This window comes from Dasypus novemcinctus, chromosome 30, assembly GCF_030445035.2.
Source record: "Dasypus novemcinctus isolate mDasNov1 chromosome 30, mDasNov1.1.hap2, whole genome shotgun sequence".
Taxonomy (NCBI): domain Eukaryota; kingdom Metazoa; phylum Chordata; class Mammalia; order Cingulata; family Dasypodidae; genus Dasypus; species Dasypus novemcinctus.
This window is the reverse complement of record NC_080702.1, coordinates 29,393,536-29,421,046: the sequence shown is the minus strand read 5'-3', so window position 1 is coordinate 29,421,046 and position 27,511 is coordinate 29,393,536. Positions and strand designations below refer to the sequence as shown.

General features: G+C 47.1%; 1 protein-coding gene across 1 annotated transcript in view; it reads left to right on the top strand.

The window, feature by feature from the left end:
• The window catches only part of CACNA1A (calcium voltage-gated channel subunit alpha1 A), a 247,894-nt gene that overhangs the window by 34,531 nt on the left and 185,852 nt on the right, over positions 1 to 27,511 (top strand). The window contains 2 exon segments of the mRNA XM_058290314.1: positions 13,509 to 13,614; positions 16,878 to 17,017. Coding sequence (XP_058146297.1) covers positions 13,509 to 13,614; positions 16,878 to 17,017 — 246 coding nt within the window.

Genomic DNA, 27,511 nt, shown 5'->3' with positions numbered 1-27,511 from the left:
GAGAGAGGGGTAGAGAAATCCCAGACAGAGGGAGTAGCAGGTGCAAAGTCCCAGGGGTGGGAGAGCCAGTGTGGCTAGACCCTAATGAGCAAAGGGGATACAAGGTGTGAGGATGCCCAAGAGGTTGGCAGAAGACCTTCTGAACAAGATCTGGAGGTGGACTTTATTCTACCCACAACAGGAAACCCCAGAGGATTTTAAGCAAGATAAGGACAGAGCTGCTTTCCGTTTAATGAAATATCCCTCTGACAGCCACGTGGAGAATGAGTTCGAGGCCAGTAAGACAGAGAGGAGTAGACCTCTTGGGAGAAAACTGGTACTGCAGTAGACGATCAAATTACAGTCATCCAGGTGGACGGGGGTAGTAGCTCAGCCTTGGGTGGTACATTCCAAGGCAACATCGAGCAGGAAGATTTGAGGTCTGTTTTTGGAAGTAGAATTGGTGGGACCTGGCGGTCCATCAGCTGTAGGGTGAGGAAGATGCAGAAAAAAAGAGGGTCTATTGGGACACCTTTACCTGGTCGACCAGGTGGCCAGTGGTGTGATTCACCTAAAGGGTGAAGATTGAGAGGGAGCTTGAGGGAGGGAATTGAAGAGTTTGAACTTAGTGTGCCCCCCCCCAAAATTCATGCCCACCTGGGACTTCAGAATATGACCTTATTTATTTAGAAATAGGGTCTTGGCAGATGTACCTAAGTTAAGGATCAAGACGAGGTCAACGTGGATGTGTCAATGATGAGTGTCCTTAGAAGAGAGGGGGAGAAGACAGGGGAAAGAAGGTATTTGAAGACAGAAGTGCCCTGGAGATGCTGCCACAAGCCAAGAAATGCCTGGAGCCCCAGAAGTTGGAGGAGGCAAAGAAGGCTCCTCCCCTAGAGTCTTTGGATGGAGCACAATCCTGCCGACACCTGGATTTCGGACGTCTGGCCTCTAGAACTAAAAGAAAATTAATTTCTGTTGTTTTAGGGCACCCCGTTTGTTACAGCAGCCCCAGGAGGCTGATAGATACTCCTGTCAAGTTTGAGATGCCTCATTCCCTGAGGTACAGAAAGACAAGCCACCGGCAGAACTTCACTCTGCCCGAGGGGGATTGGGGTGAATGAATACTCCATCTCCTCCTCCCTGCCTCACATCTCCTGCCAGTGCCTCCCATTGGCCAGATCCTCCTGGATGATGCAGTTTCTGGGACTGCCTGTCCTGGGACACTGAATGGAGCAATGAATGGATGTTTTGGGAAGAAAAAACAAGAGAATAACAAAACACAGAAAAATGCATGAGGTCTCCTGGAAAGAGGGTATAGATATTAAAGGGAGGAAGATTATCTAGGATTGAGTCCCAAGGGAGACCAACTTAGAGATTGGGTCAAAGAGGAGAGGTGAAATTGGGGAGACTTAGACATGTAGAGAAAAGCTAGAGGATGCTTCATCTGAAAGAGGGTGTATTAGTCAGCATTCTCTAGGGAAAGAGAATCAACAAGAGATATCTGTCAATAGTATGCAATTCTATAAGAGTCTCACGCAGCCTGGGGATGCACAAATCCAGGTTCTACAGGCAGGCTGCAACCAGGGCTGCAATGAAAGTCCAATGAAGGTTCTTGACGAGTTCTGGGAGATGTTGGCTGTCCAAAGACGAGCTGGGAAATTCTCTCTCAATGCTGGAATCACTTCCCCTTTTAAGGCATTCAAATGATTTGGTTAAGTGTCACTCACTGCTGATGGCAATCTCCCTGATTGATGTAATTATAACCAGTTATCTATGATTTACCACTGCAGTAAAGTCAATGGTGACTAAAGTCCATAAATGCCCTTGTATTACAGTTAGCCAGTGCTTGCTTGACCAAACAGCTGGGCACAGTTACCTGGCCGAGTTGACACAATAAAGCATCACAGAGGGTGTGACCAAGTAATCTGATCCCAAAGAACAGCCATGGGGTTCGGCAGCCTGGAGGTCTTCGGTGACCCCAACTGAAGGGGTTTTTGTTGAGTGGTGGGTCTAGAAGCCACCTGGAGAGGCTAGAAGATGCATGGAAGGTGAAGAAGTGAAGGCAACATATATAATCAACTCCTTTTTCATGAAGGTGTGTAGAGAAATGCGCCGGCAACTGAAGGAAGATTTGGAGTCAATGTTAGGATTTTAAAAGATGGGACCCATTGAGTCATTCCCATCAAGTGTACATTGGTATCTTCTCCCGTCCTGGGTGCTGGAATTCCTGACAGCCCATTTGAGGTTTAGCATCATGATTTTGATGTGATCGGCCTAATTTGTTCATCCTGTTCAGGAACGTTCCCATTACACAGGTACAGGGGAGGCAACAGGCTGAGTTCTTCTAGGACTGGGCTTTTTCAGGTTGGCAAGGAAGGTGAAGGCAGGAGAAATGGTGAGGAATGCAGGGCTTGACAGAATTGATGTTTGTCTGTGTTGAACAGAATTTGTGAGCTGGGAGGAGGAAAGTGGTGGCCAAAGAGAAGGGAGCTGGAAAAGGATATTTTGGAGGTGGCTAGTGATGTTTCTGGGCATGCATGGCTGAATTGGCTTTGAGAAGACATTCTTCAATGATGAGGTAGGGTCCTCTTCCAATGACGAAGGAAGGAAGATGGTCTCATCACCTAGAAATTGAAAGTCATAGAAAATAAGACTTCACTAGAAATGGGAGTGGGGTCTTCAGAAAAGTCCAGGTTTGGGTTTAAACCAAGAGTAGAGGCAGAAAGTGTGGAGAAGATGCCAAGTTCACTGGAGACTTTCACTGACTCCTGAACGGAAGTGAGAATGCAGCAAAAGAGAGACGGGCTTTCCGCCTCCAGAGCAAACCTATCAGAGAAAGTGGTTGTGTATCGATCAGTGGAGACGAAAATCTCACACCACTCAGAGGTCACCAGGGAACTTTACTGTACTAAAGAGAGAGAGAGAGAGGTCTTCAGTTTTTACTTTGAGTCTAACTGCATTAGTCAGCCAAAGGGGTGCTGATGCAAAACACCAGAAATTTGTTGGTTTTTATAAAGGGTGTTTATTTGGGGTAGGAGCTTACAGATACCAGGCCATAAAGCATAAGTTACTTCCCTCACCAAAGTCTATTTTCACGTATTGGAGCAGGATGGCTGCAGATGTCTGCGAGGGTTCAGGCTTCCTGGGTTCCTCTGGGCTCAGCTCCTCTGTTTTCTCCACAAGGTCAGCTGTAGACTATGAGGCTCTCTAGGCTTTGCCTCTCTCCACAAGGTCAGGAGAACGGCTCTGTCTCTCTCCCTGGGGCTCCAGCTTAAGGCTTCAGCATCAAACTCTAACATCCCAACTCCAATGTCAGAAACCCTCAACTCTGTCCTTTGCCATGCCTTTTATCTATGAGTCCCCACCCCTTGGGGACTCACACGCCCTAATCATAACTCAATCATGCCCAGGTACAGATCAGATGACAAGCATAATCCAATATCTATTTTTGGAATTCATAACCATATTAAACTGCTACACTAACCCTACAGCATCCTCCCTGCTCATTCTTCTCCCAGGCCCCAAGAGTCTAAAATTGACCAACACCTGCTTTGAACTTGTTTCAGTACTTTTTTATCCTTTCTTTTTTCATCAAGGAGATTTCGTTCTGCTTTAGTGTGTATGTGTGTGTGCATGTGTGTATGCTTTCCTTGAGTCTTATTAACTCTTCCAAGTTTACACTTTCTGGTCCGAGCAATTTATCCACTTCAATTATGGATTTACTTACTGAGGGAACACACACACATGCACATGATACACACACACAGAGCTCACTTTTACAAAACTGTAAAATATAGCCCTGGAAAATCTACAGGGGTGGTTAGACGACACCTATGGAATGTCAAATGTGTACCCCAGCAATTCCACATCCAGGAATTTGTCCTGCAGAAAAATTCTCACCAAGTGTACAAGGATATATGGTCAGCTTATTCATCACAGCTTTGCTTGTAATAGAAAAAATCTGGAACTGTTTAGGGGAATGATTAAATAAGTGATGATGCATCCATTCACTGGAATACTGAGCAGCCTTTTAAAAGAGTGAGGTCCATCATGCTGATATGGAAAAATATGTCCAGCGTGGCAAGGGACACGGCAAATTGCAGAACATTATGTATTTTTTTAATCAAAAATTTGTATTGTCTTTTTAAAGAAAAAGATACATAGATCACACAAAATATTACACTAAAAAATATAAGAGGTTCCCATATACCCCACTCCCCCCACTCCTCCCACATCAACAACCTCTTTCATCAGTGTGGCACATTCATTGCATTTGATGAATACATTTTGGAGCACCGCTTGAACCTGTGTTTGTAAAGAGAAAACGTGATTTTGAGTATTTCTGTTCATTCAGTAATATTCATTGAGTACATACTGAGTATTAGGCAGCATTCAAGGTGATGTGACACAGCCGTGAACAAGCCAGACAAATCTCGGAATGACAGACATTCTAGTGTGGGAGCCTGACATAAATAAGAGAAGTAAATAAAATGTTTAGTTTTGTAGATGTGATAAGTGTGCGATGAATTACAAATAAAACAGGGAAGGGGGAAGGAGGTGTTGGCAGGGTTGAGATTTTGGGATATGGTCATCAGGGAAGATGATGTCTTAGCAAAACCTGAAGGAGATGAAGGAATGAGTCCTATTGATTATCTGGGGACAGGGAACCCAAGAAGGGAGAACAGCCAGTGCAAAAGGATGTATTCATTTTTTCAGGAAAATCTGAAGTATAAACACAGTCTGTTGTTCCTGAAAAGTGGGACTGGGTTTGGGGGCAAGAATGAATGATACCTGGTACATTTTTTTAATTATGAAAAATTGCAGTAAGCATGCATTCCTTTTGTAATTGAAACATTTGCTATTTAAAAGGGGATGTTGAGGACTCTCCAGGTAATTGTTTTTCTCTCTGGGTCAGGGCCCAGAGGAAAAGCCAGCTGAATCTATTCCCTGTGAGCAAAATGTTGGGGAGATAAGAGAGAAAAGATGCAAAATCAACAGAGACTTGTGCAAAATTCTGTTTGAACCTGATACTTGAAGAGGGGATCCCACATGAGCACTGCATCCTCTTCTCAGAAGTGTTTCAGACTCAAGAGGTCTAGCCATCCATGAGGAGAGTGGAACTTGGGCATGGAGAAGGTACTAAACATACAGGGGTAAGAGAGAAATAGGAAAAGTTCGTCATCATAGTAACAGTAATTATAATAAAATAAGAAAAATATTCGTTGGGTAATTACAATGAGATGAACACCATTCTACGCTTTCGCAAGCATCTTTAGTTTTCTAATCATTACGATGATGACAGTGACGATAATACAGTGCTCCCATTTAACTGAGCACTTACTATATGTCCTAAGCCTCTTGTGTGTATCAGCTCTAGTCTGTCCTCACACAACTGAGTGCTATTTTTCTAATTTTACCCATGGAGAAACTGAGCCTCAGAGAAGGAAACTCTCTTGCCCAAGATCAAAGTCAGGTGAGCTGTGTCTGACCGCAAACCTTTTCTCTTCCTCTGCTCTCTTATTTCTTGGACAGCTGTTTCCAGCTTTCCGAGAGGAGGCTCAATCCAGCTGCCTCAAGTAGACGCCTCTTTTCAGAATCAAAGTAATTGAGAGTAATATGAAAGAACAAATGACCCATCCAACCCATTAGCTGTTGGGTTTTTAAATTGTTGTCTCTTTATTTGATTTTCCTCCTTGCCTAACGCAGCTCCTTCTTTCTTTATTTTGGTGCTGCCCTGTATTGTGACATGTGGGGCGTTTAGGACCGTCTTTGTAGAGTGTTAATCCTCGGCTCAGGGCATTGTTGGCCATCTCTGGGTGGCTGTGACAGCCCAAGTGGGCGCCCTCGCCGCTGGCCGTGGTGCTGAAGGCATCCTGGGCAGCCCTGAGTTTGTCCTTGTTATCCCGCGGTTACTGCCGGAGCCTCTGGCTGTTCGGCTGGTGGCGAGCTTGATTTTGGTGGATCCCGTGTGTCAGAGAGTTTGAAGCTCATGCCTGAGAACTGGAGAGAGTTCGTATTTTTGCAAGTCGAAACCCATCAATATGATCCACTTGGCATGCGCATTGTACTTGGGTCCACATGAGAGGATGCAGAAGAGCCCATCTTCTCATGAGGATAAATTGCTGAGGGGTCTGTAGGAATCGCCAGCGTGGACATACACTAAGGAATCAGGCAGACTTGGGTTTGAGCCCCCAGTTCTCCCAGTGCCTCGTGTATGACCTTGAACCATTCGTTTAACCTCTCCGAGCCTTAATTCCCGTACCTGAAGAATGGGGCTTACAACAGAATCCTCCCGGCAGAGCTGCTGCGATGATTAAACTGAAACAGTATGTGTATTAGCATGGTTTCTGCCCAAAGGAAGCGTTCAATAGCCGGTAGCTGTAATTATGATGGTTGTGTTTGCTAATGGCTCCATCGTCGTTGATCATATTGCCCAGTTAAATTGTGGCATCTGCTTAGTGGAGCAAAGAATATGACCTAAACCCGTAGATCTAGGGCCCCCAGAACCCCACACTTGCCCCGGTAATTGAGGGAAGCATGTAACGAGCATGAAAATAGGTCTGCTTGGCTTCTTCCAACACGATCAAAAGCTCCGTTGACTCACTAAAAGTATCTGACTCTTCAGAATGTGTCCATCGGGCAGCCCCTGTGGTGGGAGCAAGGTCTTGGCAAGTTAACAAACCTGATCTGATTTCTGCACCAACCACAGGAAGTTGGAAATGAGAGTCAGGGTGGGGGCACTGCAAAGAGAAGGGTGAATTGCCTGGACGCCCTGTGGAGCAGGGACATCAGCCACGACCACTTGGAGAACTGATTTTACTTGATGCTCTGGATCCCAAGAGCAAGCTCCTGCTAGCAGATACAGCGCATCCTCCTACTGAAGAATCTCTTGATCATTTTGAGTGTCACACACAGCCCCTCCCCAGGTCCTCGCCACCGGCTCTCTGTAGGCACTGATCCATCTAATTGGGGGGAGGGGGGGACACAACACTTTCCGTATCTGTCATTTCTGCAAGATCGCCTGCCGTCCTGACTTCTGAGTCATTTCAGGAGCCAGCTTTGGCTCACATCAGGGATGCTTCTCTCCTTTCATCTCTCCTCTCCCCTCCCCCTTGTCCTCCTGGGCTGGCTGATTATTCTGGATCCTGCTGACACAGGTGCTTTCTCCGGGAGCCAATCGGGGAGCAGGGAGGCTCGGGCTCAGCTAGCAGGGGCTTTGCTCACCACAGCTGTGAGTTAGAACCCAGGCATTCCAAATCAGGAGATTCAGGCACGACTCTGGGTTGAAGCAGAGAAAGTCTCACCGCCTCCAGGCACACCCAGTGTGACCTTTGGCTTCTGCACGGAGGGTATCTCCTCATCCCACACACCCCTGCCTGTTTAAAGGGGCTGGTTGTGCTCTCCCATATCTGTAGAGAATTAGCCTGAGATGAGGGAGGCGGAGAGATGCAGAAGACAGGAGCCGCTCAAACTTCCATCCATGGATGTTTATTAAACATTGGCTAGATACGAGATACTCGGTTAGGCACTGAGGGCAAATGTCAAGGGACAAAATCTCCACCGAGATAAGGGGTTGGGGGGTGTCCAGAGCATGCGATTTTACATAGGGAGATCAGAAAAGGGCATTCCATGCTGAGGGAATAGCAGGTGCAAAGGCCCTGAGGCAGGACTGTATTTGAGGAACAGGTAGAAGATCCATGTGGCTGGAGCAGCTTGAGTGGGGGCAAGGTAGAGGAAGGTGAGGGCAGGGAGATGCTGTGCCTTGTGAGCTGCAGGTAAGACTTGGGCTTTTCCTCCAGGTGAGGCGGGAGCCGTGGCAAGGCTCTGAACGCTTCCACGGGCGTGAAGCTGGAATTTTCTTTTCTGCTTATTTGTTCCATTCCCAGCGCTACTCTTGTTTCATCCAGAGCTTGGGTTTCTCATCAGCCCCCTCGTCCTTCTCACCGGAAGGATTATTGCCTGAGTGGGGGTGGAAGGCTGGCATTTCAGGTCTCCTGAATTCCCCCTCCCTGAGGCCAGAGCGTGGAGGAGAAAGCCTGGACCTGGGAATTCTCAGGCTGGTCTCCTGCCGGTTGCCTCAAGGACACAATCGCGCCCTGACTCTTCTACCCCTGAAATAGGTCTCGGGCAGACCTTCCTAAATTTGAATGGGGATCTTGTTAAGATGCGGGTTTCTGCATCTGTCCCTGCAGCACCACCCAGGACAACTCCACGTGCTGAAAATGCCCCCACATCACATCTCTGCTTCCCTCTCCCTGCCCTCAGCAGCTACCGTGGCCACTTTCTCCCCATCAATGCTACAGTTTCTTCTATTACTAGTCACAGTAAAGCAGGGTGCCTCTTTCCCTTGGCCCACTTGCTGACGACGGCTTCGTGACTTTGCCAGGAAGGCTCTGGATCTGAAGCCCAGGTGACAATGGACAATTGAAACCCCGATAACGCGGCCCAGAAAAGTGCCGCGCCCTCCCAGCTGAAGGGACTTTTCCCGGAACCTTCTGCGCGGGTCTGATGCAAAAAAAGTCACGTCCCGATAAGCGAGGGGCAAGAGGCCAGGGGTCAGGGGGCGGCGAGGTGGCAGCTTTATCAGACGCGAGCGAGCTTGCGGGGAGACCGGGTTGGCAGGGAGGGGAAGAGAAGTGTGGGACTCAGATCCCGGCTTCCTGAGCGAGGGGAGGCCAAGAGAAAGGCTTGGCAATGCTTCTCTGTGTACAAATATTGTCTCTTATTTTCCCTGCCTGCAGGGAGGAGGCAGGGTGGATTATTTGTGCAACACAGCCCAGCTTTTGTCCTCTGTCCTCCTAATGACTGTCAGCTCGGGAGGCAGGAAGCCAATCAGAGACGATTGTCGGCAGGGCTGGCTTTTGTTGGCTCCCCTAATTGCCGTGAGTCTCCAGATTTGCTTTTCAGAGTGTGTGCGAAGTGTGGGTTCGGCTGCTTTCAGCTGGAAGCAAAGGCGCAAGCCGGTGGCAGAGAAGGCCTTGCTTCCCTGGCCAGCTTTTGCTCCTGGGATTGTGTTTGTGTGTTTTGTTTCTCTCAGCCTCTGTTTTCCCACCTTGAAAGTGGGTTGATGCTTTTCAACTTCTCCTCCCTGGAAAGGAGAGCCTGAGAGAGCCAGACCCACTTCTTGGGCTGAAGAGGAGTGGGAGGTCGCTTCGTTTCCCAAAGGAGAAATCTGGGGTGGAGGTGGGGGACGAAGCCACACAGACACAGCCTCCAAAACACGTTACCCCATCGCTCCGGAAGTCCGTGGTTCTCACCTGGAGGTGACTCTGTCCCCCGGGCACTGGCAATGTCTGTAGCTTTTTTTTATGGGTATGGCTGGTGTGGTGGTGCTACTTGCACTTACGAGTAGAGACCAGGGCTACTGCCAAACATCCCACAGTGCTCAGGGCGTCCTCTCCAGCTAAGAGAGGTCTGGCCCCAAGCATCAGAAGTGCTGAGGCTGACAGACCCTCCTGCAGGGTCGCCAACTCCCAATGACTTTTCTTCTCTAGCATCCATTACTCAACATCGAAACCTCCTCAGAAGTCGCCAACGCCATTCGCCGAGGCTCTTGGTGCTTCCAAGGGGTCTGCCTGGGGGACCTGGGACCTCTGCAGCCACCGGCTGGATCAGCAGACCGGGTCTAATAAGAGAGCAGCAGAGCAGGGTCTCCTCTCCAGTGATGTGTGCACCGGAGAGCTGGTCAACCTGGAGGAGCATCCCAGGATGCTGGGAAGAGCTTGTCTGTCCCGAGAGGAGGGAACGTGGAGTTCAGAGAGCAGAAGCGAGGGTTTGCAGGACAGTGATCTGGGGAAGGGGGAAGCCTGGAAGGAGCCCCTTGAGTTTCATCAAAAGTAGCCAAGGCAGATGGCTCTGGAGTTCAGAGCCATGTCAGTGGGTCCACTTTGGAATTTGTGCTCCTGAGTGTGATGGAGCTAGACTCAGGTGTGACCTCTCTACACATGCCTCTTCTGTCACTTTTACTGAACCTGTGGTTGGCACTAGGGTTGGTGTATGCTCAGGAGACTTGAATCTCTGGACTAACCATATGCCAGCTGGAACCTGAGCCTCAGCAGAGTTGTGACTCCTACCCTCTGGTTCATTGGCCTTACCCAGGCCAGCTAACAGGGAGGTGAAGATGGTCAACCACCACACCAGAGAACCGAGAGAGCCTACAACTGCAAGTAGGAAAATTGTATCCATCATCCGTGTGGAATCTAATCCCCTCTTGATATAGAGGTGGAGTGGACATCACCTTCCCAGGGTCCACAGGATGGAAGAATAAAATATGGATTAGAGTGGACTTACTGATCGTCTACTATAGAACTATTGTAACTAGTAATGGAAGAAATTGTTGCATTGATGTGGAGAAAGTGGCCACGGTAGTTACTGACAGCAGGGAAGAAGAGATGTGATGTGGGAGCATTTTTGGGACTTGGAGTTGTCCTAAATGATGTTGCAGGGACAGATGCTGGACATTATATATCCTGCTGTAACCCACTGAATGGACTGGGGGAGAGTGTAAACTATAATGTGAACTATTATCCATGTGGTGCAGCAGTGCCCCAAAACGTATTCACCAAATGCAATGAATGCGCCACGATGATGATAGAGGTTGTTGATGTGGGAGGAGTGGGGTGGGGGGGTGGGGTCTATGGGAACCTCTTATATTTTTTGAATGTATCACTTTTTGTGATCTATGTATCTTCAAAAAAATGCAATTTAAAAAAATTGATGGGGTTGGGGGATGGGGAGTAGGGTATATGGGAACCCTCTGGTAACTCAAAACAAAAAGCAGCCAAGGCAAGGAACATTGCTGGTGGAAATGTAAAATGGGGCAACCACTATGGGAATCAGCCTGACAGTTTTTTAAAAAGTTAACCATAGAGTTATCCTAGGACCCAACAGTTCCACCCTGGGTATGTACCCAAGAGAAATGAAAACGTATGTCCACACAAAATCTTGTAAACCAATGTTCATCGCAGCGTTATTTGCAGTAGCCAGTGGCTAAATGGATAAACAAAATTGTGTTCTAGCCACACAGCCATAAAAAGGAATGAAGTTCTGATTCAGGCTACAACGTGGAGGTTCCTTGAAAACATGATGCTCAAGTAAAAGAAGCCAGACACAAGAGGTCATATATTATATGGATAGAACACATTTTGCTTATCCAGTCATCTGTTGATGGACGTTTGGATTGTTTCCACCTCTTGACTATTGTGACTAATGCTGCTCTGAACATTGGAGTACAAGTATTTGTTTGAGTACCTGTTCTGAATTCTTTGGAATATATACCTAGGAGTGGAATTTTTAGGTCATATGGTAATTCCTTACTTAACTTTATGAGGAACCACCAGCTGTTTTCCATAGCAGCTGCACCATTTTTTATTCCCACCAACCATATGTTCCAATCTCTCCGTGTCCTCACCGACAATTATTTTCCATTTTTTGATAAATAGCCATCCCAGTGGGTGTGAAGTGGTACCTCACTGTGGTTTTGATTCGCATTGCCCTAATGACTAACGATGTTGAGCATCTTTTCATCTGCTTGTTGGCCACTTGCATACCTTCTTTGGAGAAATTCAGGTCATTGGCCCATTTGTTTTGCTTTGTTTTGTTTTGTTTCTAAATCTATTTTTTTAATTGTCTTTTCTTTAAAGATAAATAGATCACACAAAACGTTACATTAAAAAACATGAGGTTCCCATACACCCCACTCCCCACCCCACCCCACCCCACACCCGCTCCTCCCACATCAACAACCTCTTTTATCAGTGCGGCACATTCATTGCATTTGGTGAATACACCTGGAGCACTGCTGCACCGCATGGGCCATAGTTTACATTGTAGTTCACACTCTCCCCCAGTCCATTCAGTGGGTTATGGCAGGATATAGAATGTCCCTGCAATATCATTTAGGACAACTCCAAGTCCTGAAAATGCCCCCGCATCACATCTCTTCCTCCTTCTCCCTGCCCTCAGCAACTCCCGTGGCCACCGTCTCCATATCTATGATACAATTTCTTCCATTGCTAGAGTCATAACAGTTCTATAGTAGAATACCAGCAAGTCCACTCCAATCTATACTATATTCCTACATCCTGCGGACCCTGGGATGGTGATGTCCACTCCAGCTCTAAATGGAGAGGGGGCTTAGATCCCACATGGCTGATGGATGCGATTCTCCTGCTTGCAGTTGTAGACATTCTTGGTTCCCTGGTGTGGTGGATGACCGTTCTCACCTCCCCATCAGCTGACCTGGGCAAGTCCAACGAACCAGAGGGTAGGAGTCACAACTCTGCTGAGGCTCAGGGCCCAGTTGGCACATGGCCAGTCCAGAGATTCAAGTCTCTTGAGTATACACCAACCCAGTACATTGGCCCATTTTTTGATTGAACCCGTTCTGGATAGGAGACTTTATCAGAATTTATGATTTGCAAATATTTTCTCCCATTCTGCAGGCTATCTTTTCACTCTTTGTGTAGTGTCCTTTTTAATTTTGATGAAGTCAATTTGTCTGGTTTTTTTTTTTTCCTTTTGTAGCTCGTGCTTTTGGTGTTAGCTCTGACCACATATTTTTAATCACCACACCCCACTCTCCTACCTGCCTTTCCTCTCTATAGTGTTCATAACTTTCCTTTTTCAGCTTTATTATTTTTTTGGTTCTACAATCTCTTTATATATATATACTTTTAATGTTACATTCGAAAAATATAAGAGGTTCCCATATACCCCACACAAACCCCCCCACTCCTCCTACATCAACAACCTCTTTCATCATTGTGGCCCATTCATTGCATTTGGTGAATACATTTTGGAAGTTACATGAAAAATATAAGGGATTCCCATATACCCCACCTCTTCCTTCTCCCCTTCTTCCCCCTATTAATAGCATCTTACATGAGTGTGGGGCATCCGGTACAATTGAGGGATTCATATTGAACACCGCTACTAACCATGGTCTATTGTTTATATTATGGTTTACACTTTGCCCCACACAATTTTATAGGCTTTGACAAAAGGCACAATGGCCTGGATCCGTTATCCAGAACCACTCCACTGCTCTAAGTGCCCCATGTTCCACCGATTTTTCCCTCCCATTCCCCAGTTTCTAACATACTACGGTATCATGTAGTTACCTCATTTAGTTGTTTCTCCGTGAGGACAGGGACTTCTGTCTGTTTTGCTCTCCACTGTGTCCCTGGAATACAGTAGTTGCCTGATATATGCTCAGTGGACGTGGGAGGCAAGGTGGAAGAAGGATAGCTCTGTTTTCCGTAAGAAGTCATCTGCTCCAGGTTCAATGTTCAATGGGTTTCACGTCAGACGGTTTGACCTCAGCAGAGGGGAGACTCTGAAAGGAAGGACGATATTAGGGGAAAATGGAGGGGTGTAATATTGTTTTGACCAAAGCCCATCCTGTGTGTGTTGTGTAGGGGGTCCTCTTGGTGCGAGTCAAACCCATGGGAGCTCTCATACCCCCGAATATTCCTTCTCCTTTCCCTTAACCACGCCAGAAATGTTTTTCCTTAATTCTTCGATACTCCCTTTGAATATATGATTTTAGCCACCATCATAGCAAATTGCATCGTCCTCGCTCTGGAGCAGCACCTGCCTGACGATGACAAGACGCCGATGTCAGAAAGGCTGGTGAGTGGGGTCTCTAGAGGGTTTCTCCTTTGCTTTACTGATAAATTGATTTGGGGGGGGTAGGGGACAAAGTGGACCCTAAGCCCTGGCCCCACAGCTAGCTCGTGGGCTGCCCCCTGCCTCCCCACCTGCCTGGGAAGTCGAACTTTCATGAGCATCAGTCATTTGGGGGAAGAGATATCCTCACTGCCTATCCCCCAATTGCCCGCCCTCGCCAGCCAGCAGTGTGAACAATAGGAGGGGGTTGAATGACCGTCGGTCACCTCATCCACAAAGACGCCATGGGTAAAACAAAGGTATCATCAAGGATTTTGACGGTGCACAAAAAGAGTGACGAAAGAGGACAAAATGAGACCAAAAGAAAGAGAATAAAGGGAAGTGGCTATAACTCAATGGATAGAGCGTCCACCTACCACATGGGAGATCCAGGGTTCAAACCCAGGGCCTCCTGACCCATGTGGAGCTGGCCCATGCGCAGTGCTGATGTGCGCAAGGAGTGCCCTGCCACGCAAGGGTGTTCCCCATAGGGGAGCCCCAGGTACAAGGAGTGTGCCCCACAAGGAGAGCCGCCCCGCACAAAAAAAGCGCAGCCTGCCCAGGAGTGGTGCTGCACACACGAGGGCTGACGCATCAAGATGACACAAAAACAAAAAAGGTGACACAGTTTCTCAGTCCCGCATGACAAGATGCAAGGGGACACAGAAGAACACACAGCGAATGGACACAGAGAGTAGACAATGGGGGAAAGGGGAGAGAGATATATAAAATAAATCTTATATTTTTTATTTTTTTAATTTGATTAGAGTTAATAGATCACAAGGAATGCTACATTGAAAAACAAAAACAAAAAAACATAACCCACTCCCCACCCCCCACCTCATCATTTTTGTAAATTGTATTTTTTTGAAGATAAGTATACATCACAAAAAAAATTACATTAAAAAATATAAGAGGTTCCCATATAACCCCCACCCCACACACATCCCACTCCTCCCACACCAACAACCTCTTCCATCATTGTGGCACACTCATCACACTTGGCGAACACATTTTGGGGCACTGATGCCCCACATGGGTAATAGTTTACCCTGTAGTTCACATTCTCCCCCAGTCCATTCAGTGGGTTATGGCAGGATATATAAAGTCCAGCATCTGACCCTGCAATATCTTTTAGGACAACTCAAAGTCCTGAAAATGCCCTCACATCTCATCTCTTCTTCCCTCTCCCTGCCCTTAGCAACTACTGTGGCCACTTTCTCCACATCAATGCTAAAATTTCTTCTATTACTAGTCACAGTAGTTTTATAGTAGAATGTCAGTAAGTCCACTCTAATCCACACTCTATTCCTCCATCCTGTGGACCCTGGGATGGTGATGTCCACTCCACCTCTGGATCAAGAGGGAGCTTAGTCGTCCCACATGGATGATGGATGCAATTCTCTTGCTTGCAGTCGTAGGCACTCTTGGCTCCCTGGTGTGGTGGTTGACCATCTTCACCTCCCTGTTAGCTGGCCTGGGTAAGACCAACGAGCCAGAGAATAGAAGTCGCCACTCTGCTGAGGCTCAGGGTCCAGCTGGCACATGGCCAGTCCAGAGATTCAAATCTCCTGAGTATGGACCATCCCTAGTGCCAACCACAGGTTCAGTAAAAGTGACAGAAGAGGCATGTGTAGAGAGGTCACACCTGAGTCCAGCTCCATCACACTCAGGAACACAAACTCCAAAGTAGGGCCTGAACTCCAAATCCATCTGCCATGACTATATACCCTGTGGATCTCTGTAGCCTTCAGGAGAACCAGTACCTAGGGTTGTATCTACTTTGGCTTTTTTCTGGGGTCGTGCTGAGGTATGCATAAGCGTGACCCCTCTGATGACCTCCCAACTCTTTTTGGAAGACTCTTAGCCATATAAACTCATTTGTCTTTGCCATTTCCCCCTTTTATTCAAGGTCAAAAAGCAGTTTTAACACTTGATCCTAAAATAAATCTTAAAAAAAAAAAAGAGGAAAAAAACCCAGCAAAACTGGAAAAAAAAGAAAAACAAAAATAGTGACAGCAATACAGTGACGTCCATGAAACCAGATTCAACAATTTTCAACTTTTTGCCACACCCACTCCTCTGTCCCCTCTCCCCCCTTTCTATCTTAGCCAAAGTGTTCTAAAGCCAATCCCAGACAACATGTCGATTCACCTCCATCATCGACATTCTCTTATGTCACCGCAATGCCATGGACACGCCCAGCCCAATCAACAGTGGTTTTGGGATCATCTAAGATCCAGTCTGTAACGACGATGTTGGCTCTGAGAGCAGCTCAAAGCCTAGTTGCTCAAGTTGGAAATTATTTCAAAATAAAAGCTTTAAGAAAAAAAATTCAGTTGCTCATTCAGAGAAAGTCAACAGAGCTGGAAGATAATTGGACCCCCCAATTATCCCCAGCTTCCTGCCTCAGGAAACGCTCGTTACTCTTCCGGTATCCTGATGATGTATCTGGGGGAGAAAACCCTCACTCCTAATGGGTTTGTGCAAACTTTTAGTGGTCTCAAGCTTCATTTTAGTAGTTATGTATTTATTATAATGTGTATTCTAAAAAATATAACTAGCACAGCAATCTGATGATTCCAAGCTTTTTTTTTTCTTAAAATGAGGGTCAGTAAAAGTAGCCCATTGAAAGAAGAATAGCCAGCCAAGAGTAGTACCAGTGACAAACTGATAAGGCAAAAAAACTCAGGAAGCTGGAATACCCATGATTCAATTTTGAGAAACATTCCCTTAAGACATGGGAAAATGTCCACATAGAGACTCTGCTGGCGCTTGATAGACTATCAGCTGGAAACCAGACCAAGGGAAAACCCTGCAGGGGGAACAGAGAATGGGAGGGGCTGGCTGTTTACCAACCATTGCAGACGTGTTGTTTCGATATTTCAACAGCCTGAGCCGCTGTGCTACTGGGTTGAGAGTCATCCATGGGTGTCAAGTTGGGGAGTGAGGTCCGTGGCCGCCATATTGGATGGCTTGGCTCCAGGCAAACAATTCTGCTTGGCTGAGTGACCGAAAAGAAGGAGGGTGCCCTCCTCTGCAAAAAAAAAATGCTTCGGCCAGGAGCGTTTCAGGCAGGAAGTTGGGTGGGGCAGTGCATGCTGGAGGGCCAGGGAGGCAGGTGCCGATCTCCAGGGGGGTTGACTTCCTGGTGAAGCCACCCTCTGCGGATCCCACAGAATATCTGTCCGGCCAAATGTCCTGACCTTGCCTTCTCTGCCCTCCAGGATGACACAGAACCATACTTCATTGGGATTTTTTGTTTCGAGGCTGGAATAAAAATCATCGCCCTTGGGTTTGCCTTCCACAAAGGTTCTTACTTGAGGAATGGCTGGAACGTGATGGACTTCGTGGTGGTGCTAACAGGGTAAGTGGCATGCCCTGTCTTCTTGTTTATCTTGCTGAGAGGGTAGAAAACTTTGGAAGAGGCACTGATTGGTGTGGCCCAGGCTGGGCTCAGGCAGGCTGAGTCCTGGGGTTCTTTAATGTGCATCTGCCTCCTGCCCGTCCTGCTTTCGCAGCTCTGCTGCACGTTCCAGAGGATACTTTCTGTTACAATTAGAGTAATAGCCGTATTATATTTGACTGCTTCCAAAGTGCTCTCTGTGCCTTTTCCCATTTAATCCTCACAATCACCCAATGAATTAGGAAACAGTGATATTCCTATTTGACTCCTGGGGATACTGGAACACAGAGAGTGACTGGCCTGAGATCCCCAGCTAGGACTTGGTGAAACTGGGAATTGAGCCCAAGATGAGGGGATTCAAGAACTCAAGTTTTTCACTATGCTGTGTGCGTGGCTCTCTTGCTTGGTTTGGGGATGTCTTGCTTTTATTTTACATCGGTAAATATTTATCGAGGACTTCTGAGAGCCAAGGATTTGAATTAGGACTACGGGGACAAAACCATCTAGATAAGGTGTAGTGGCACTGCCTTTGAGAAATTTTCAGATATGTACCCAACAACCATGGTTGAAGACTGTGTATACTTTCCTCAAGAACTCTGTATGGGGCAACACTAGCTACTGTAACAAACAAGTCCCAGATTAGGCAATGGCTTAAACACAGTTGAAGTTTGGGTCTTTTTCTCATTCATTTAAAAAGGTCCCAAAAGCTGTTCGTAATTAGCGGCTTCCCTCTTCCGGTGATAAGAGAAACCTAGACCGTCGCCATATTGTGTTTCTTCATTGTAAACCCACAACTTCCAAGGGCTCTGTGTTTGTCTGCCTCAAACCATGGAAGACAGAAGAACATGGAAGTTGATGCTTGGTAGGTTTGATGGGCCTGGTTGGACTTGGCCCATTCAATCTACTCATATCCCATTGGCTAAAACTCAGTCACATGACCACACATTGCTGCAAGGGAAGCTGGGAAACATCAGGCTGTGCTTAGAAAGAAAGAGAAATGGACTTGGTGACTGGCCAGCTGGTCTCTGTATGGAGCCCAAATCCCTTTATCACTTTCCAGCATGGCCATTACCATCTCACGCTGATTCTGGCTCCTTTGCCTGCCCTCTTCTCTCCTTAGCTGGGTCCGTCTCTTCCCTTCTAAGACATCTCTTGGTTGAGGGACCGTCCTCACAGTTTCTCTCTATGGGGTCTTCGTTCCCCTCCAGGTCTTGCCCCCGTTGACAGATATCACGAATCTTTGCACCCATGCTGTGTTAGCTGGGCCCTGGCAATCCAGATTTTGAACACATTTGTTCCAGAGCATCATTGTTTTCTTGCAGAAGGAGCAGCGTCCTACTGGGCTGGTTCTGCAGAGCCATTCGGCACGTGCAGCCCATTGTGCGGATTCTGGGCCAGCTCTGTTGGACGTGGCGGGACTTCTGTTGGCTGTCTCCACATCCCTATGGCTTGGGACCTTGGCCGGTTCCAGGTGTCCAAGTCACGGAGTTGGGCACGTTTCTCTCCCTTGCTAGGAAACTTGTCCATGAAGCAGCCCCCTGTGGCTGGATTTTTGTCATTGTTGTTGCTAAAAGAACATTTTAGCCCAAAAATTGTCCAGACCATCAAAAACGAGGTAGAGAATACAATAACCAAGACCTGTGCATGCATGCATTCATCCAATGAGTATTTATTGAGGACTTACTATGTATCAGGCCCTATTCTAGGCACTGGTTCCCAGCAGTGAACAAAACAGAAGTCCTCATCCTTGTGGAGCTGATGTTCTGGTGGGGAGGGCAGACAAAATAAATGAATGAATGCAGGAATTATCGAACGAGTGCAAGAATGAACTATCTGGCGAGTTAGATGGTGGTAAGGGCTATAGAGAAAAAATAAATAAAACAGGGAAGGGAAGCAGGATGTATTAGAGTCAGGAGGTGCTATGGGTTGCGTTGTGTCTCCCGAAAAAGATATGGTGACTTCCTAACTCCTGTTACCTGTGGGTGTGACTTTATTTGGAACTAGAGTCATTGCAAATGAAATTAATTAAGTTCAAATCAGGTCATACTGGAGTCATGCTGCCACAAGTCAAGGAGCACCAAGGTTTGCTGGCAACCACCAGAAGCTAGGAAGAGGCAAGCAAGACACTCTCCCAACAGGTTTCAGCAAAAGCCTGGCCCTGCCCACCCTTTGATGTCAGACGCGAGATGACGCAGGTCTGTTGTTTTAAGCTGCCCAATCTGTGGTACCTGTAAGAAACTAAGGCAGGATGCAGATGGCTGGAGGAGGAACACACGGGCAACGGGAGCAGCCGGTGCAAAGGTCCTGGGGTTGGGTGTTCTCTGGTGTGTTTGAGGAACACAGAAGAGGCCAGAGTGGCTGGAGCAGGGAGATGACAGAGCAGCCCACCACCAAAAGGAAACCTTTCTAATGCGGTGTAAGATCTCCGTGCTCCCCTTCCTGCCCCATCCCTTTTTCTCCACCCCCCCCACCCCTGATGCTCTTTGCTGAATTTTGTGCTCAGCATTTCCATTTATACTCTTTATACTTTTTCTGTTATACCTACGTAAGCAACCCTGAGAAACAGACGTTCCTGTTTGCATGCCTGAGGTTTTCTAGAAACGCCTACTTGGTTCATTTTTTCTTCCACAGCCTGCCTTTTGCACTCCACCTGGGGTTAACCCGGTTGACAAGACTAGGTCTCATTCATCCTTTTTCATCGCTGCGTAGTATTCTGTGAGGTGACTGTTCTGTCATGTACTTATCCATTTGGGTTGTTTCTTTCCCGCATCAGGTTCTTTTGAACCAAGCTTCCCCTCTTTTCTAGTGAGTGAGTTTCTCCAGGGCACACGCCCAGGAGTGAAATTGCTGAGTCGTGCATTACCTACCTCCTTGGATATTGCCAAATTGCTCTGCAAAGTGCTTGTGCCAATTCAAGCTCCCTGGGGACTGACTTTTGCTGGTAGGGGCTGCCTTGTCCTTGCTTGAAAAAAAAAAAGAGCCTTAAAAACGCCTAGTTTTTTATAACAGGGTTTGTGAACCACCCAGGGATTCTTGTGTTGTTGAGTACAGAGTAAGCCTCAATTAGTGATTATGAAGTTGAGGGGCGGTCATTTAAGGGGTTCAGTTTATTACCTGGATATTTGTATCTCCCTGCTGACAACTCATCGTCTTTTTTCCAGTTTTCTGACATCTGATGAGCTTCTAGTTGAGAAATTCTCCAGATAGGTCCTAGGCATGGAAACTCATGGTGGCGATTAAACGGATCTGTGAATCCTCTGAAAATGTGTGTGTATGTCTATCTTTCTGGTTTGTAGCTTTCATAAGAGTCTCACTGGGAAGTCCAAAACCATAAAACCAAAAGGAATCAGTATTCTAGATTCTCTTCCTTTCTCGTCCTCTTCCCCTTTCTTCATTATTCTTTCTTCATTCCTTTCTGTTGACTTACTCTGCTCTTTAACCATCCTTCCTTATTGTTTGGTGATTCTGTCTCCTTCAAATCAGGCACATAACTCAAAGTTCATTACGTCAAATTCCAGGGGCTGTTTAGTCTCCTGTTGGATTATAAGCTAGGAACAGGGCAGTTGAGCCCTGCACGTCTAGCCTTCTGCTCAATGTCAATGCACTAAATCTTAATTCTGTGTTCTGGAGGGAGGGGATGCGAGTGTATTAAATCGACACCGAGATAATGACGACTTTCAAGAGGGTGTTTTGAGTAACTCGCTGTCTTCTCACATTCCTAAGTAAATCACCATATTAAGATAGCATCCATTTTTCATGGACTACTGAGGTTTTTGCCTTCCTCACGTGTGGAGTTTGGCGAAAATGATTTTACTCTTGGGTTTTTGTTCATTCTGCTTAGCTCAGGGCATCAGAGGAATTCTAACTGTAATTTTATCAAACCCCTTTATCATATGTCTCCATTTTATTTGAAGGTCTGATCATTGTACTGAAAAGAGCAGAAGGGAAATTTCAAAAGCTTGGCTCTATTTCTGAGACTGACAGAGATTTTACTGTAATGCTCAAATATACATAAATATCTAAGAGATCATTCAATAGAGCTGTGTGTGTTAAGAAAAGGGATTGCGAACACTGCCGGGGAAAGGATGAAGATAATTGTTTTTGTATCTGTGGACACATAGCAGCTAGTAAGTGCTCAATAAAATTAAATGGTTGTTAAGCTGGAACGTCATAACACTTCTGATAAACAGTGTTCAGGAAATTTAATAAGGTCTTTTAGGTGATGGGAACCATCCCATCGATATAGTCAAACAGTTCAGGAGTTTATGGTGGACGTCTTGAAGGCAGATAAGGCATAAGACAGATGAGTTCTGGGTGACTGCCTGCTCTGCTACTTTGTTCCTGTTAGGAAGGTGCTAGAAACTGCCCTGGCTTTGGACAGTCATTGGAGAGCAAAGGCAAGGAAAAGACCTAAGTCCCTGGGGACCAACAGGGCAGGAGGTTGACTTTTGTCCTGTAGCATCATTGAATCACAGGGCTGCCCGGGCTCTGGGCGATGCAACCCCTTTATTTTACTCACACAGGAGCTCTTGCTTGGTTTACCGGGGTTGCCGTAACAAAGTACCACGAATTGGGTGGGTTAACCAACAGAAATTGTTTTACAGTCCGGGAATCCAGAAGTCCAAAATCAAGTTGTCCAAAGGGCTCCCACCTCCAACATCCCATCACTCTGCTTTTCTGTTGGAGGACTTTCTCCGGTATCACCCCGGTTTGCTTGGCCCATGTGCCAGATGCACCCCCAAAGTATGTTTCAGCCCAGGAGTGAGGGAAGTCTGTCTACAAAGTCCCTGCATACCCCTTTTGCTCATTCTATAATCTCAGTGGGACCAGAACTGAACCCCAGCTGCCCACAATGAAACACTCTCCTTAGGGTACCTTCCACCAATCCCTCCCATCCTAGTTAAATTTTTTCCCTCTTTTTTTTAAATGTTACATTAAAAAAATATGAGGTCCCCATATACCCCCCACCCTCCTCACCCCACTCCTCCCACATCAAAAACCTCTTTCATCATCGTGGCACATTCTTTGCTTTTGGAATACATATTGGAGCACTGCTGCACCACATGGACAGTGGTTTACATTGTAGTTCACACTCTCCCCCAGTCCACCCCGTGGGCCATGGCAGGACATACAATGTCCAGCATGTGTCCCTGCAGCACCACCCAGGACAACTCCAAGTCCTGAAAACGCCCCCACATCACATCTCTTCTTCCCTCTCCCTGCCCTCAGCAGCTACCGTGGCCACTGTCTGCACATCAATGCTACAGTTTCTTCCATTACTAATCACAATCCATTACTAGAATATTAGTGGGTCCACTCTAATCCATAGTCTATTCCTCCATCCTGTGAACCCTGAATCTCTGGACTGTCCACGTGACGGCCAGGCCCTGAGCCTCAGCAGACTTGCAACTCCTACCCTCTGGTTTATTGGACTTACCCAGGCCAGCTAACAGGGAGGTGAAGAAGGTCAACCACCACACCAGGGAGCCAAGAGTGCCTACAACTGCAACCTGGAAAATTGCATCCATCATCCATGTGGGATCTAAGCCCCCTCTCAATATAGAGGTGGAGTGGACGTTACCATCCCATCCTAGTTTGTCACTTGTATTTCCTTGGATTACCTTCCTACTTAATCACCTGTACCCAAGCCCTTGTCTTGGGGTCTGCTTTCAGGGCACCCCGAACTAATTCACGGTGTAATGGTTGGAAGCTCGGTGGGTTACAGGTTTCAGCACCCTGGACAGCTCCCAGCCCACGTCCACCTCGTGGTCCCAAAGCCCTCCTTTGCCCACTAGGATGAAGGGCAGACGACCGGGTGATGTCGTTCTGCAGAGCCAAGAGGCGACGTTTCTTTTTTTTTTTTTATTCATTTTTAAAAAAAAATATTACATTCAAAAAATATGAGGACCCCATTTACCCCCACCGCCCCTGCCCCCCCACTCCCCCCACAGTAACACTCACCCCCATCATCATGACACATCCACTGCATCTGGTGAGTACATCTCTGGGCATCGCTGCACCCCATGGCCTGTGGTCCACACCATAGCCCACACTCTCCCACGTTCCATCCAGTGGGCCATGGGAGGACATACAATGTCCGGCAATTGTCCCTGCAGCACCACCCAGGACAACTCCAAGTCCTGAGAATGCCTCCACATCTCTTCTCTTCCTCCCATTCCCCACACCCAGCAGCCACCATGGCCACTTTTTCCACGCCAATGTCACATTTTCTCGATTATTAACCACAATAATTCATGAATAGAATATCATTAAGTCCACTCTAATCCTTACTGTATTCCTCCTTCCTGTGGACCTTGGCTTGGTTGTGTCCATTCCACATCGTTGTCAAGAGGGGGCTTAGATTCCACATGGATACTGGATGCAATCCTCCTGCTTTCAGTTGTAGGCACTCTAGGCTCCATGGTGTGGTGGTTGACATTCTTCAACTCCATGTTAGCTGAGTGGGGTAAGTCCAATGAATCAGAGTGTAGGAGCTGAAGTCTGTTGAGGCTCAGGGTCTGGCTATCATATTGTCAGTCCAGAGATTCAAATCCCCTAGATATATCTTAAACCCCAGCACCAACTACAATTCCAGTAAAGTAGCATGAAAGGCTTGTGAAAAGAGATCCCATCTGAGTCCAGCTCCATCATGCAGAAACACCAGCTTCCAAGAAGGGCCAACTGACATGGCAGTGAACCCCCATCTGCCATGACCATAGAACCTGTGGGTCTCTTTATCCCTCAAAAGAACCAATAGCTGGGGTTGTATCTACTTTATCTGTCTCTGAGACTCTGCTCAGGTGTGCATAAGGGAAATCCTTCTGACAACCTCCAGACTCTTTTTTAGACTCATAGCCATATGAACTCATTTCTCCTTTCCTTGAGGTGACGTGTCTTGACCGTTTTCCCCGCAGGGCTGGAGAGGACCTTGCCGTCCATCTCCCCACAGGTTCCGAATCTGATGAGATTCTCATCCTCTTGCCTCGCCGTGGCAGAGGGGCGTCCGGCCGCTGCCTCCGTGGTTTGCAGGGCCAGTGACTCTTCTCACCAGGGCCGGGAGGCGGCTGCCTGGTGGGCAAAGAAAACCTCAGTGGACGGGAAGCAAGTGGCGGGGCTCAGGCTGAAGCAGACACGGCCAAGTGGGAGACGCCACGCTTTGCTTTTTTCAAAAAGATGGACATACCTTTTTTTTAAGATTTATTTTTCATTTCTTTCTCTCCCCCTCCCCCCCCCCCCCACCCACTGTCCGCTCTCTGTTCCATTCACTGTGTGTTCTTCTGTGTCCACTCACATTCTTGTCAGTGGCACTGGGAATCTGTGTTTCTTTTTGTTGCATCATCTTGCTGTGTCAGCTCTCCGTGTGTGCGGCACCATTCCTGGGCAGGCTGCACTTTCTTTCGCGCTGGGCGGCTCTCCTTACGGGGTGCACTCCTTGCGCATGGGGCTCCCTTACATGGGGGACACCCCTGCGTGGCAGGGCACTCCTAGTGCACATCAGCACTGCGCGTGGGCCAGCTCATCACACGGGTCAAAAGGCGTTGGGTTTGAACCCTGGGCCTCCCATGTGGTAGATGGATGCTCTATCCGTTGAGCCACATCCGCTTCCCCTGCTTTTAGGCAGGAGACGTTGCAGGGCCTGGAGCCCCTGTCTTGATACGGGGATTATAGAAGCTGGACAATGCCCCCTCTTTCCAGGGAGGATCCTGTCCTGAGCCAGGGACAGAAGAACCTTGCTTCCAGTGAGGTCGTGTAACAGAGAGGCAAAGCTGAGATTTGGGGGGCTTGTAGGGAAAGGAAGGTTCCTCTTTTCTTGTCTTCTCTGCCTGTTTCTTTCCCTCGGAGATCTCCTCTAGACTGAAGAGTTTAAATACCCCTTCTATGCTGATGCTCCCCAAACTGGCATCTCCAGCCGGAGTCTCTCTTGACGCCTTCTCTCTGGGGGTTCCACAGGCATCTCACAATCTAGACATTGTAGAGCTTCTGAGCCTCTCTCTAAAGCCGCCCCTTCTTGCCTTCCCCGCCTTGCTGATGGAAGTGCCCTCCTTCCACGTGCTTCTTGCCTCCTCCTGCTAGGTCAAACCCCATGGCCCATCCTTCTGCAAAGCCTATAGGTTCTGTCTTCAATATACTGGACCTCCCCACTTACCTTCATCCTGGTCTGAGGCCGTCGACATCTCTAGGCTGCCTCAGAGCCTTTGCACACACCGTTCCCTCTATTCCAGGCATCTGCTTGATCTGTCCCCCCCATCTTCAAGGCTCTAACTCCTCCAGCATTACTTGACCCCTTAGCGACGAGCTCAACCCTTCCCGTCCGCTTCCTTCGACTGACCTTTTTCCATCGCACTTGCCATTTTCTGACAAACTAGGTATTTTCCTTATTTATTATTACTAGAAGGTCGGCTCTGTGAGGGCAAGAATTTGGGTTTCTCCTGCTCACGGTTTCATTCCCCATGCCTGGACCACAGTAGGTGCTCACTTAATGCTTTTGACGGGTGGAATGGATCCATGGTCCCTTGACCTGCCAGGGTTGAGGGAGGTTTCCTGTGGAATGATTGAGCCGGAGGCAGAGGAGCCCTCAGTCCAGGAGCCCTTGTGCGTCTGCTGGTCTGCAAGAGATGGTGTGGCGAGCAGGGTTGGATTAAGCCTTGCATGTATTTGTGGCGAGAATGCACTTGCCCACAGCTGTAATCCTATCCCTGGCGTTGCGGTGTGTCTTATGCATCATGCCTTTGAGTGGAAATCGGCTTTGGTAGCTGCTTAGCATTAGTAAGTTGGCACAGATAAGTTTGCATGAAGAGGGGCAGTCTGGACAGGGGTGTGTTCTCAGCTATGCTGTCGGCGATTGTGCAGGTTGCCTGAGCTAGGCAGCCTGTGTGTATTTCCTAAGCGTATAACTCACCCATGCATCAACCTCTTTGGGAGACAATCCTCAGCTAAAGAGTATCAAATCGCTTACACCCCAAAGTCCCTTCCTAACCCTAAGAGCCATTCGTTTTAGGAGCCAGGGTATTTTGTTACGGTTGTCGTGTTAGTTTGCAGTTCTAAAGAGACGTGGGACATGGGTTGTTTTTTCACTATTCACAGGCACAGTTGGGGACCTCTCAGGGTTTCAGGATGCATCAGGGACAGAGTCAAGAACAAAATTTAATGCTTCTGGGCATTAAAATGTGTCTGGGGATGTTTCCTTTCTTCCGAATGGTATTCCAATGATGTTAAATAGAAGAATTGAAAGATTGAGCAGACAGGATGATCTGGCTGGGAAGTCTAAGTAAACCAGACTGAGGAGTTTACATTGGTAGGAAATAGTCCTGGGTATTTCAAAGTATTAGACTATGAAGCATGTAGAAAAATGATATCTTATACGAATTTGACTTACACAAACTTTTGTGTGGCACACACACAAAATAAATGAAGACCGTCTTAGTTAAATAATGAGGTCATTTCCTCCCACCATCCCATTTAGTGAGCTTTTTCCAAGGAACTAGCATGATAAATGTTCTTCATAGACACCAGTGTGTCAGCAGTGCTTTTGGCAGCAAGTAACAAAAGAGGTGACTAGAAGAGGCATTAGCATTGAGTAGAGAAATCTACAAGTAAGTATGCCAGGATTAGTTTGGATGGCTCTGTGATGTCCTTCTACTCCATTTTTCTTAATGTGTTGAATTTTGACCTCACGGTTTGTTGCCTCAAGATTGCAAAATGGCTGCCACATTTCCTCCCCTTGCAGCCTCATCCCAAAGCAGGAAGGTGAGGTGAGAAGAGAGGCTTTCCTCTTTTTTCCAGGAGGAAAATCTTTCCCAGGCATCCCCAACAGACTTCCCTATACATTTTATTGGCCATGACTAGGTCACATGACCATTCTGAGTTTTGAGTTCAAGTGGGAACTCGAGTATTGGTGTTTTTGCCATTTTATAGGAAGTTGGCTCTGCCCGTAGAAAATTAGGGAAGAGAAAATGGCTATGAGGACAACCAGTGGTGTCTATCACATGTAGAATACTGTTCTCTTTCTTTTTTTCCATATATTACTGTACACATTATATAGTACACCCTAATTTATCTCCAGGCTTAATAAATATACAAAACCATGTATAGTGAACTTTATAGATGATTTAAAGGTTTTTTTAAGGGAATTTTTGAGTATGTGCAATTTTTCCCTTGTGCAGTTGACTTCAAAATCAGCACTTAACATTATTGCAGTAAAAAGTCCTTTGGGCCTTGTAAAAATGTTGCTACTAACTATAGCCCATATCTTACATTTGGTATATGTTCCCCCCACCTACCCAATTATTTACATCCTTTATTGGTATTATATATTTGTTATGATTCATGAGAGAACATTCTCTTATTTGTTCTGTTAACCACAGTCCATCTCATCCACCACCGAATTCCTTGTGTATGGTTTGCAACAAATGTTTTACAGCAAAGCAAGTTGGTGGTGATGAGGAGATGGATGGG